Source organism: Tauraco erythrolophus, chromosome 1, assembly GCF_009769465.1.
Source record: "Tauraco erythrolophus isolate bTauEry1 chromosome 1, bTauEry1.pri, whole genome shotgun sequence".
NCBI lineage: Eukaryota > Metazoa > Chordata > Aves > Musophagiformes > Musophagidae > Tauraco > Tauraco erythrolophus.
The window spans coordinates 69,752,798-69,765,763 of NC_141465.1; the positions used below are offsets into that span (position 1 = coordinate 69,752,798).

The 12,966-nt window shown below is 39.5% G+C and overlaps 1 protein-coding gene across 1 annotated transcript in view; it reads right to left on the minus strand.

Moving 5' to 3' along the window:
- Positions 1-12,966, minus strand: part of NAXD (NAD(P)HX dehydratase) — a 53,431-nt gene that overhangs the window by 2,437 nt on the left and 38,028 nt on the right. The window contains exons 7-10 of the mRNA XM_086610823.1: positions 10,124-10,174; positions 9,938-10,042; positions 9,446-9,566; positions 574-694 (exon numbers count right to left, since the gene is read on the minus strand). Of these exons, the coding sequence (XP_086466949.1) occupies positions 574-694; positions 9,446-9,566; positions 9,938-10,042; positions 10,124-10,174 (398 nt within the window). The remainder of the gene's footprint in view (positions 1-573; positions 695-9,445; positions 9,567-9,937; positions 10,043-10,123; positions 10,175-12,966) is intronic.

Consider the following 12,966-nt stretch of genomic DNA (forward strand, 5'->3'; position numbering starts at 1 on the left):
GGAGCAACTAGTCGGACAAGAATTGACATAATTTAACAAGAGAGCCGAGAGCCAGCTGCGGCTGCGTGGCTGCTTTATGTACAGTCAAACTGGACTTGCCATTTGGCTTTAAAATGGTTACCCTCTTTGAAATTGTATTTTATTTGCAAGCTTCAACTCACCTGCCGCACTGAATTATTTGGGTACAATGCAAGACTATTCACCAAATTACAGAAACAAAGCTAAATGACATGTGACTTCTACTTATTTATTCTTCATACTTTCTGCCTACATTCAATTGTTTTGAAAACACGTATCTCATACATACACGTCCTTGGGAATCAACTCAGGTTCACACTCTTCTTTTGACTCAAACCTGGGAGATGTTAAGATTACTGAAGAGTTTGTCTTATTAAAATTGCAACTATTACATAGGCTGCTGTAGAACATCCTTACATTTTTTTAAAAGTACATAGATACCTTAGTCCCAATGGCTCCAATTTCATTTGGAAATTTCTGTAGCAGGTCTACAACAACAGTCACAGGAGAACATAGATTCACGAGAATTAAGAAGTTATTAATTAATATTCATACCCATTTGTTTTTTCTGCTCCAGCAAGAAATGCCCAGTGTGCTAAGACTCCAAGAGAACCAGAAAGGAGGTCCCCCTGTCCACCACATCTCCGGCTGCTTCCTTCGTGACTGCATACAAGTACTATGAACAGACAAACCAAAAACAAAGTCGTGCATTTTTGCTTCTGTTTTCACTGATATCACTGTAGCTGTGAGGGTTAATCTCTGAGGCACACAATGATTAATGGGTGAGAGATTAATCACAGGCAGCAGCATCTGCTGAAATACACTGTTCTTAAAATTATTGCATTAACATTTAAAAAAATACTTTTCTAATTACTTTTCAGTCCTTTACAAATAACATTGCACAGTGTATACGCTTTCTCCACTTCACTCAGCCTGCACAGAAGATTCAGTCACTAATGAGTTTAGTGATTCAGGTGAACTGATGCTGCCATGACGAGCAATCACCCCAAACTGGACCACGTCTCTCCACAAAGCCACTGCACAAACACAGCTCTCCAGAGTCTCTGACCTTCAGAGTTTTCAAATATAAACCAAGGTGTTTTACAAAGAGCAAATGCAAAATAGAACTAGAATCTCAAATCTTCTGCCATGCCCATCAGAAAGGTACTCTACTGAAAACAGCCTTTTCCTTAGGCTTTGTAAGAACCATATGCAAAGAGAAATCTCTTTTTCTACCAATCAGCAGTGTCCTCAGCATCCATGTATGTTTCTGTCAGCAGCGTCACTGTGGATAGAAATACAACATCTGATATCCTGGCAGAGTCTATTTTAAATATACTAAGGCCCTTGGTCAAACTGATCTCTTTGTGGAGCTTTAACTATGAAGAACATGCAAATGGTTTGAATACATTTAACTTCTTTGTTCTCCACTCTCAACAAGCTGAAACAGAAAGGCTGAAGGATAAGTAAGTCACACAAAAAGAAAAGAGCATCAATTCTGCTACCCTTCTCCAAACTGTCTTGTGGGTATGTACCTGCCCTTAGCCCTTGCTGGGCTCTGAAAAAAACCCCCAGATGATAAATTTATTTTCCTCTCCTAGGAGAATGGAAGAGCTGGCAGAATCATTGGTGGCCAAGTAGCGATCCTTTGCATCTCCAGTCAGCTACTCAGGTTCAGGACTATGCAATCATTTGTGCACTCCTTAGCACACTAATTACACAAGCAAAGCATAAAGCAAGACATTGCTTAGACAACAGCTCTTACCTCAATTTTCTCAAGTCACCTGGGCTGGGTTTCTCCAAGGTGTGTGAACAGAGCAGCCCAGGTGTTTTAGAGGGAGTACTAACCATATTTTTAAAAGGAATTTTTCTCTTCCAAAAGAATGGGAAAAATCTGTGCAAAACTGAAGGACTTACAGGTAAACTGTCTTAATAGCAAGATGTAAAAAATACTTAGCACAAGCAAATCCTTTCCAGTTCATTAGCATAGTTTATTTCTGCTTTTCATTACTCAGAGCAGCAAAGAATTGTACTTCACTTCCATTTCCCACCGACTCTTCCAGCAGTAATTGCTGGGCTCACGAGGCCAGGCAGTGGTGCATTTTTGCTGCCACTGAGAGGGCAAAGATTCATTAGTCACCATGAACACAGCAGACACCGCCGCAGTGTTGCCAGCAGTTAATTTTCCCAATCGCTCTTCTCCCCTCCCCCCTCACCTCAAATTAAGATTCTGGATGTGTTTCTCAGTGAGCAGTAGTTAATGTCGAATTTCACAAGTGTAATTCTCTTCGGAGTTAGCTATTTGAAAAAGGTATGCCCTTCTAGGTAGCGTGGGTTTTTTTGTTGTTGTGTTTTTTTGTTTTTTTTTTTTTAATACGGTGCTTTGGAGAAATTACCTCTAATTCTGCTACTTTGAAGATGGTCTCTCACAGGATTTTCACTTTGAGGGCTTGAACTCCTGGCAGGAGGCAGGATGGAAATCCTCTGTTCAAAAGCTTTGGGGCCTTCTGATTGACAGCTGAGCACAAGCCCTTGCTTATTAGCTGTATGTCACCATCTGCCACTATTCTGTAGCCCCACAACCTTCCAGTCAGTTTTGAGCTGTACAGGAAAGCAAGATCTCCTCAAACTAGGCCAATTATAATACCCCAGTACAAAAAAAAAAAAACCAAACGTGGGCTTTTGTTTGTGTTTTTTTAAAAAGTAAGTCCCAAATATGTGCAGACTACCTCACAGGCAACAACAAAAGCAGACCTTTGTACTCTATACAGAAATGCTGGAAAACAAATCCACGCAATAGATTCAAAGAAGCGGAACTACAGGAAATTCACTTGAATGAAGGGGAAAGGTATAATGCTCAGGCAATTCTTGCACAGAGGCTCAGTTCCTCAAAGAACATCTCAAAATAAAAGGATGACGAACGTTACAACAGGCAATGGGAAAAGGAATGAAAAACTCCTCTGAAGTATAGTCACTGGTAAGAGCTTTTAAAATAAAAGAAGGAATCCCATATTACCATCAAGACAAACTGGCATACTGCCAAACCCACAAAGGACAAAGTCTTCCTGATGCTTTTCCTAGCCTCCTCCAAGAAGAACAAAAATAAAACTGCTGTCTTCCCACTACCTCAATCCAAGATCCTGCACTAAATGTCTGTGAACCACTGGCCAGTTAAAGCAGTTCTTTAAGGACCACGGGGGCTGACGTCCTTCTATGCTGCACTGAGCAGAGACAACCAGTGGCAATGTTACAAGACCTCGATTAGATGGACATGACTGAACAGTCAGCGATGATGCTGAGAAGGTGGGCAGTTCCGTTCCCTGGAGAGATGCAGAACAGCGTATTTACATGAGGATGAAGTATTTTTTGGTTCACTGCTCAGTGAGGCTGTATCATGTTCAACTAGAGATGAACACGTACATCAGAAGGCCTAGAAAACATGGTTCTTGGAATAGCTAAGGAGATCAAAACAACTGGATACCAGACAACAGGGAAACTGTGAAGACTGAAATCACCACAACATGTCAATGTTGAAAGGCAGCAACCAGGACCACTTAAGGCCAATTAGTCTGACACGAGTCCCAGTCGAAAAAATGGAGCGGTTCATCTGTAGTTCAACTGACAGACTTTAAGAGATAGCAACACAGAACCAACGCCGGTCAAATAGGCTGCTGGGGCAGGGTGTCCTGGTTTGGTTTTTAATAGGTTTGGGCTACCAAATCTGATGTCGTTATTTCACAGGGTGATGAATCGAAAAAATAACTCAGTGTAATTAATAGACAGTCTAGCCTTTTAATGAAAACTGATTTATGTCAAGCAGCTTTCTGAAAGAAACCCTACTCCTTAGCACTTACCCATGGAGCATACACAAGAAGAGGCTAAATGAAATAAAAACATTATCACTGAAGAAATCACTGAATGAGGTACAGCAAGGAGATCTGCTAGAGTCAGAACAACCACAGCCCTGTTCAAGAGTTTCAACATAATCTCAGCGATTAAACAGCACATAAACATTGCCAGAGCTGTACGCAGCAAATACAACACGTCCCTCTCATACAGTCACTTGGATTTCTTGCTTACCTAAGTCCATCAAAACAGTCTGTACTGAAATATGAGTGCAACAGAAACAAAACAAAACACACAAAAAAGGCAGCTGTCATACTGACAGAATACTGGAAAGCAGAAATTCAGGAATTTTACATTCCACACAACTCAAAATTCTGCCCCAGACTTCCTGGGTAACTACGGCCAAGTCATTTAGTAGCTCTACGTTTAATATATTTGAGGCCATAAAGTAAGTTACCATCACTCCCTTTTCAGCACACCCCAAAGATCAGATAAACATGAGCATTTGCTGCAGCATTCAGATCACGGTGTCACATTTAACTATACCATTGCCAGCAAGTTTTAAGCTGAAAGAACTCCCAGCCCAAACTATGCTGGCAGATCAAAGCCCAGAAGAATGACCCATTTATGGGTATTGTATGCTTAATTAAAAAAAAAAAAGTCTGTTATGTAACTGAACATGGCTGCCCTCTCTTTGAAGGAAGAGAACAGAATTTAGTAGTTTTGCTGAGATCAAGCACTACAAGTTAACTGGGAAGCATGAATTTTGATACGGCTGTACAAGGCAGCCCCACTTACACCACCAGCTCCTAGACACGTTACAGTTACAAAACCAAAGGCCTACCTAGTACAAAAAGTAATCTATGTCTGTGTGTTCTTGATTCGCAATGTTCATAGTAGTGAAAAAAACCCCACCAAAACAGGGATTCAGTTTTGATGTTTTTGTTTAAAGCACAGAATGTGAAATATGAGATAGCTAAAGGCTAAAGAGCCCATGTGAAACATCACACGTACTGGGGCTGCGGACCAAAAGACAGCCTAGAGATTAAAATTTAATTCTTGAATCTCGGATGTCCTGAACAAGTTCTCCGCACTTGTTTTCCTCTTTCAAAGCAGGAGTATTACACTTATCCTAATGTGCTCATGGATCCGTGCATGAAAGGTACAACTGTTCTGACTTCTGATATGATCCAACTGGGTTACATCAGCTAACATCAGCTACCCCACAGAACTACAAATAACTCTCGTTTAATTAAAAGGCTTAAGATTTTCATTTTCTATGCAAAGTAATGTAGCTATAAAGGACCATTTTCCTCCATCAAATGCAAGATTCAGGTTTAGATCATTATCAGATCTTGAGTAAAATCTTTTATCAATATAAATCTCTGACCTGGCAGATATTCACACTAGTAAGAAATTTATCTTTTTCCTTTTGCAAGTTAGTTCACAAAAAGCACATAGCTGGAGATTGTGGACTCCCACAAACATGTCCAAGAGTGCATATAGACAGGGAAACCAGTATTGATGATTCGGACTGGAGAACTCAACTGTTGTGGAAAATGTAAGTTGGCTTTTATATAAAGGGTGCTTATACTTTTATATTCCCTAGTCACACTTTTAAAACTTAGATAGGTCCTTGAGTGTGAGACATCAGGCAACTTAAGTTAAAAGAAAATAATCCAAATTTTACATTACTTTTCTCGGATAGGTGAAGGAGCCAGGGGATGGATGTGATGACAGATGAGCAGTGCCACGGTGACGGCAGGCTGAGCTGCGTGTGCAATGGAAAGCACAGTGGCCAGGAACCACAACCTCCCCATTTTGCTCACTCTGCAGAAGCAGGAGTGGAGACGAAGGTACTGCCTCTCAGTTAAAATGTTGGCAAAATTTGCTGGGCAGCTGGACACCATAAGAGCTTTTAGCTAAGTGAGCTAGGGACTAAAGACCACTGAACAGCTTCCTTTCTGGCTGGCAGAAGCTAGTACTGCTTGGGGTTTTCTGACAAGAGCTGGCTTTTTACCCTGTATTCAGTACTCAATAATCCCTCTCACATGCTGCTTTGCTTTTCTTGACCACAGCTGCAGCTGGGCTACTGGAGAGAAACTATGTTTGGCTACTGGCTCCAGCTACAAGTAGCAGCAGCTACAGGCAGCAGGGGCTGGTTACTCATGAATTCTGCCTTTTGGAAGGCAGGACAAACACAGGCACTGGCGTAAACACAGAAAAACTCATTATAACATTTAAAAACAAAAATCCAAGTCCTCTACTTCAAGGACCTAACCAAATTTTAAACATGTTAGGAACTAAGACTGGTATAACCACACTTTATTATTGACCAGTTCTCCAAAGAATAATAAAAAGAGAACCTTAGAGAGCTGTGCCATAGTGAATAAAAGCTGACTTACCTTCTACCCACAGGCTGAGTACTCATTCCTACCCTGGTCAGTGATGGCACTGATATCACCTACCAAGAGCATGGTGAAGCTCATCTTTGTAGAGCAGGGAATCAACAACTGTAGACCAAGCTATAATGTGAAATTGCAAAAGGAAAGAGAAAAAGAGTATATAAAACTTAATTTAAAATCTTGGTGATTATGTTTACAGGGCAGTTGGCAGCTCATAACTGAAATGGAGACAAATTTTAGAAAAACCTCCTTTATAGCGTAGAACTGCTGCTGATTTCAGAGAGGCCACGTACATGATTCAGTACTGATTTTTAAGGCCATAAGAAACCACCTGCATCATCTAATCTCATCTGTGAAAACAAACACCAAAGCCATCCAGGTACTTCACACTTTGGGAATCTATCAAAGTTCTAGGTATGTTATTGTCATAGCTAATTTCTTTGTTAATAAAATCTGCCTTACTTTTAATCTGAATTTATTAAGCTTCAGCTTCCAATCAGAATTTATTGTGCCTGCCCGCTTAGATTACAGAGCTATCTGCTGGCAGTAATCCTTCACCAACACCAGTACTTCCAGCTCATTATCAAATCACCTGATAACCTTTTTCATCTTCAACTAACAGAAGTAAATTGGCTACTGAATTTCCTGCAGACTCATGAATAAAAGTATTGTGAAAATAACCACCACAATCACTCTAAGCTATGAAGTGTTCACCAAGCCAGTCTTCCCTGTTGCAAAATTCCGCATCCTCAGAAAGCCTGCCTTCCACAACAGCCAAGCACAGAACACTAAAGCTACATTGTTAAGTTTGCAATTTCTGGTTTTCCTGGAGAGCACTGAGACACGCTTCACCCCCCAAAAGCATGCATGCAATATATTCCCAAAGAAGAAAGTCAGAAGTGATACATGGAAACCACCATATCAGTGTGCTAAGCACATGAGCTCAAGCAGGAAATGCCTCAAAATAGGTACGGGGTAAGCACTACAAACGGATGATGACATGAAAAATAAAAGGCAAGAGGAGTACACAGATCTTTTCATAATATTTGATTGTGCTCAGAGGATATTGGCCTGAACCAATGATCTGGATTTCCCTCACACTGGAATCATCACGTATGCTGTCTAAGCTGAAAAAAAATGACATCAGATCAAAAGAACAAACAGATGAAAAAAAAAAAGCAGAAGTTAAGAGTGAAAAACCTGGGAGAGAATTCAAGGTCAGTGACATGACAACATGTTCTGTGTTGTGGCACAGAGCAGACAGTACAATCTCCTTTCTCAAGGTAATTTTGCGTTTGAAGAGCTTTTAAAACAGTAACTCCTAGATCCAAAGAACAGCCTTGTTAAAAGAAAGCTGAAGTATATAGTTTCTGCAAAATTCTCAGGAACTTTATTGTAGGCAGCACAAACCCTAAAACCAGTGTTTTTAACAGACATCATAGCCTGTACTAAACCTGACAACTGCCTTCTTACAGCTCAGCAAGGCTGCCTATAACGTCTGTAAACCAAGAGAGAGAAAGCAGCAGTGACAGAACCAAGGTAAGAACAAGAAAGTAGCCTATAGCTGGACATCAAACAACTGCTATAAAGGCATACAACTGTTTATTTCAAATCAAAAAGTCACTTAACTAAGAGGAAAAAAATACCGAAATACAACAGAGATAAAGAGCACGGTGTGCGGGGGAAATTAAAACAATAAAAAGCCCCAAAAGCACTCAAGACATACACCAAACTTGTGCCACACTTGAACATTCAGAGTTGAAATTGGAAGGAGTTACAGTTGTTTCCTGGTTTTTTGAATCCTGCATGACAAGAGACAATGGAGACTGAGTGTCTGTTCTGTCCAGCAGTGGTGGGAGTACACACTCATCTCAAGAACAACAGCTCAAAAGGAGAATAGAGATATATACTAGGTAATGTGCTCATTCTAAAGTGCTCACCCAAAAAGCAATAACCCTGCATAAAAAGAACATGGTTGACATAAAAACAGAGGAAGAAGATACGCTACAGTGCTCTAAAGCTCTCTAGTTGGCATGAACTGGAGCCAGGATATTTTATCTCCTGGCTGAGTTCCTTCTCCCTCGAGCCTGGCCTGACCGTCCAAGGTTACGAATCAAGCCTGCTATGGGTGCACATCCGACAGCAAACTTCATGCAGGGCAACTTGGGTACTATGTGACCGACCAAAGTCCTTCACCACAGAGCTGTAACTATATTGCTTCCAGATCCCAGCTTGCTTCACACCCTGCTACAGCTATCTGTACTAACAGGGGTATATGTCTCTGCACAAAACACTTGTCATATTACATCCGTTTTTCTGTTGTAAGAGACTCCCGTAGCTCTCAATAAGGAAAAATTGACTGTATATACAAAATGGTTCCGAAGCGGCATAAACATTTATCAGAGATTAGCATTTCAAGTAATTAGAGGCAGAGCTGCTGCTTGTTATGTATGTGAAATAAGACCATGTAGTCAAAATGTGATGAAGGCATTCATGAATTAATTTTATACTGATCACAGTAAATGATCAGTATATAAAGCACCAGACAGGCAGCTAATTTTATTAAGTACACTTGAACCATGTTAGTAAGTGACTGTTTTAAAAAGCTGTAATGGCAATCTAGAGTTAATTTGGGGTTTGGGGGTTTTTTTTTTGGGGGGGGGGGGCGGGGGGTTTAGGTTGTCAGGACTAATATACAAGTCATATATGTACACACTAATCTACAACCCCATGGTGGACAGTATCAAGGCACCGCGCAGCTCATGAACCCCAAGATGTCTTCATTTTTCACACACACCAATATATAGTGAAATAACAATAATATTCCGCATTAATTTAGCAATGACATCTGCACTTACACAGACCACCTCAGCGAAGGATTTTAAAACAGTTCACAAATACAAACAAAATAATTTAATACCTGTGTAACGTAAACAATAAGTTATAGCCATTTAAACAAGAAATAACACCAGCAACTTTTTTCAGCAAATAGATTAAGCTGCACTCTTTTAAAATATTAATTTACACAAATCATCTACAGGTGAACTGCAGACAGTCATCCCTCCCCTTCCATCTTCAGGGGAATACAGTCAACCAATTACTATACTGGACTACAGTTGAAAGCAAACAAAACAAAATGAAAGAGCACATTGCTAAATGCAAAAGGCTTCACTTACCTTTCTCTCCATCTGAAATAAGATCTCTTTCTCCCTTTTGAACAATTGTCAAATTCCCCATGGCTTGGCTGAGTCTTAATACACATCCATGATGATCACTACTGTCTACGGGGTCTCTAAGCTACAACACAAGAATTCCATACACAGTACATATTTTACTACTAGAACAACATACTCTAACACATGCTACTTCAGCATATATATCAGGGAGGGGAAAAAAAAAAAGGCATCATCATCAGTCTTTCCAGATATTTTTTCCTCCACTGCAGTGCCAAAAAATGCACAGGAAAGGGTCTTTTTTTAAAAAGAGCTCTGTCTAAGAACATGCATTGTTGTGGCAATTATCCCATGGAATAAAAACCCAAAGAATGCTTCTCTCACATGTAAGAAACAGTACACAATGTTTAAGCTGGTAATAAGTTGGGTTTTTTTAATAAAGACTAAAAGACTAAACTTGCACGTACTTAAACATTAAAAAGGAAAACAGCTCACCATGGCTTCATACAGTCTACTAAACTCCATGTAGTTTGGAGTAAGAATAGCTCGCTGGTAGCCTTGAATAAGAGAAGGCTGCTGGGAAATGAGCCACAGTCCATCCTGCAAAAACCAGTAAGAAGATCATTTACTGGGACAGATCCTTAAATGTCAAACCACTGGCTGAATCAAGAAAATACTTACGGCATCAATAATGATAGGAATTCCTTTCACTTTCGATTTTTCTATAATACCCTGCAAAAAATGCAGATAACTTTAAGATGCTTGCTCATTTAAATCTCGTAAGATCCCCAACAAATTCATACAATAAATCTGATCATGTAAGTTGTTTTTACAAAGTAAGATCGGAAAAAAATCTGTTATACTCTGCAAACTTATGTAAGATGTTTTCATATCAACCATTAATTTTACAGTTACATTGTTCTCTCCATGGTTCAAGTACAAGCAGTGTCAACAGGGTTTCCGTAGCTGACGCCCTGGTGTAGATACGCAAACAAGCAGGCCATCTCACTCACTCTCCCTGCTCTAGAAGGCATGCTATGCCAACACAAGTCACACGTAGTAAACATACATCTTGAATTAAAAAATAATAAAAAATCAAAATGAGTATAGCCATGACAGAATTCTGCCAATAACTATAATACTAGTTTTAGCAGCTTTTCTGATGATAGCCCTTTGCAGTATTTGAGTTTATGCACAAACACGCACCCTGAGACAAGCGGTACATAAGACACATCTTTTCACTCACTATCTCAAGGTTTTATATTTTCAAAGCAAAAGCTATGCAGCCCAGAAAACAGACTATTTGCAAACACGTTTTTCAGCAAGCAGTATCTACTGTCAGACTGTCTGCCCCTGTTCTCTCTCGTAACCGAGCAGTGGCAACGACTGATACTCAAGCTTTGTTAATGAGCAGCGGCTGACAGTCAAGTTTTTTGAATGTTGGCCATTACCAACTTGTCTTTGAAGCTGCAGAGTTTATCTTTTGCCTGTATAAGATAACAGAGGATGGTATCCATCCAAAAGTCTAATTATTTTTCAATGTTATTAAACTTTTCAGATTAGCTATCATGTGGCACAGAGCTCCACACGTTAGCAAGACATTACGCAAGGAATAAGGAAGCAGTTTTTAATTAATGTTCAGGGTATTGAATGTCTCTCTTCTTGTAACGTGGTCAAAATAAACACTGCTCATCTTGCTTCCTCTAAATCATTAATTATGGAATGTATATATCCTCACAAACTCATCCCTTTCCGATTCTGATTTCTCCTATAGCAGTAGAAATCTCTCTCTTCTATTTTTAAATGGACGACCAGAATTTAGCAGCATGCTTCAAGCCATCACTACTTTTGTTTGCTTGGGCACTGTTTGCATGTTGGAAGCATGAGACTGAAACTCTACCCACTGCTCCAAGCCTGACAACTTGTCTCAACACAGCTGCAGCTATGTTAGAAGCTACTAAAAACCAAAAACCTTTCCATGACATACACATGCCTGCACAGGTCTCGGCTTGGGCTGTGTCTCACACTCTGCCAGGTGCCCACCCTGCTTGGGATCCCAAGGGAACACACAAGTCTTCTCTTAATTTCAGCTACTTAAGTAATTTTGAACCAATTGCAAGTTTTACAGAAGTCATACCATTCAGCTACTACTAAATTAGTCAAATTTCTGAATAAATATATATTAACAGCTGTGCAAGGATGGAACTTTAAAACAAAACTAGAATTAGTTGTGGTATACTGAAAACCAGACAGCCTTTCTTTCAAAGCTTTTAAGAAATTTATGAGACACAGCTATGTCTTTATTCATTAACATTAATTTGCACAGATGTGCACAGCTCAGTTTTCCTTTACAGAATCTGTACTGCTTTGCCTCTGCTGTGTTAAGTTCATTAACAATGATGTTTAATTTGACTCACTTGGTTATAATAAAATAAGGCTGTGGATCTAACAACCAGGTTTATGGGTGTGGGTTTTTTTGTATAAATGAATGTTATACGTTCAACAGTCTAATTATTTTTGAACCATACTAAGCTCTTCTGATTAAATATCATACAGCACTAAGCCCCAGAGGTTAGCAAGATATTATGTAAGAAAGCATTCATATCATCCTCTCCCAATTTTTGAAGATACAAATACCATTTACTGCAATCTCATTTTCCAACTGGTTTTAATTAGAATATTTTTGTACATTAGCAGCTTCACCAAATTCCTTCCGTACACTTAAAATCATTACTGCTCCACTTCCCACTAATATGAATCACCAGTGTATTCTAGTACGTATATTTTAGTAAGCCAGTCTTTCATGACACTTCATTTTTTAAAACCAAAAAAGATTTCCCCAACAGACTGCATAAGGAAGTCTGAAGGAAGACACCAGATCTCAGAAGTCCTTATCCTTCCAAACTATCTTAAATGCATCATGAGCAGTCCAAGGACCTGATTTTGCTGAAGTTCTGTTCCAAAAACAGCTAAGGTTTGGCTGTTGCTGTTATTGTTTGGCCCCTTGTCATGTTTCCTCATAATAGTCATCTACTGGTTAGAAATTCTCTTTTTGTCTCTCTATGTATCTAACAACAGGCTAAATAAATAATCCTTAAGATTCATTGTCCACCAAAAGAATGTAAGAAAAAAGCCCAAAAGGTGGAGAGCATGAAAATATATGTACAGGTAAATAGCTTCTGGAAGGCTGGGTCACTGGTACACTCCAGAGAAATAAGGCATTTCTTCCTAATAATGTTTTGAGTTCCTCCCTCTCCAGCACGTCCTCCACAATCCTGAGACATTTGGCCTCTGCTCTGAAGAGAAATTTCATCTTGCTAAGTAAAACATACTGGCCAAGCAACTTTTACTGTGTACCAAGTCTCTGAGGTATCAGTTTCTAATCTAACATACTGAGTGAGCCTTGCTTTTTCTTTCTCTCCTTATAAAACAAATAATCAGGGGATACAAAGTCCTTGGTCTTATTTAGAAAGCTGATTTTTTATTAAAAAAAAAACCAACAACAACCTACCCTAATTATTTTC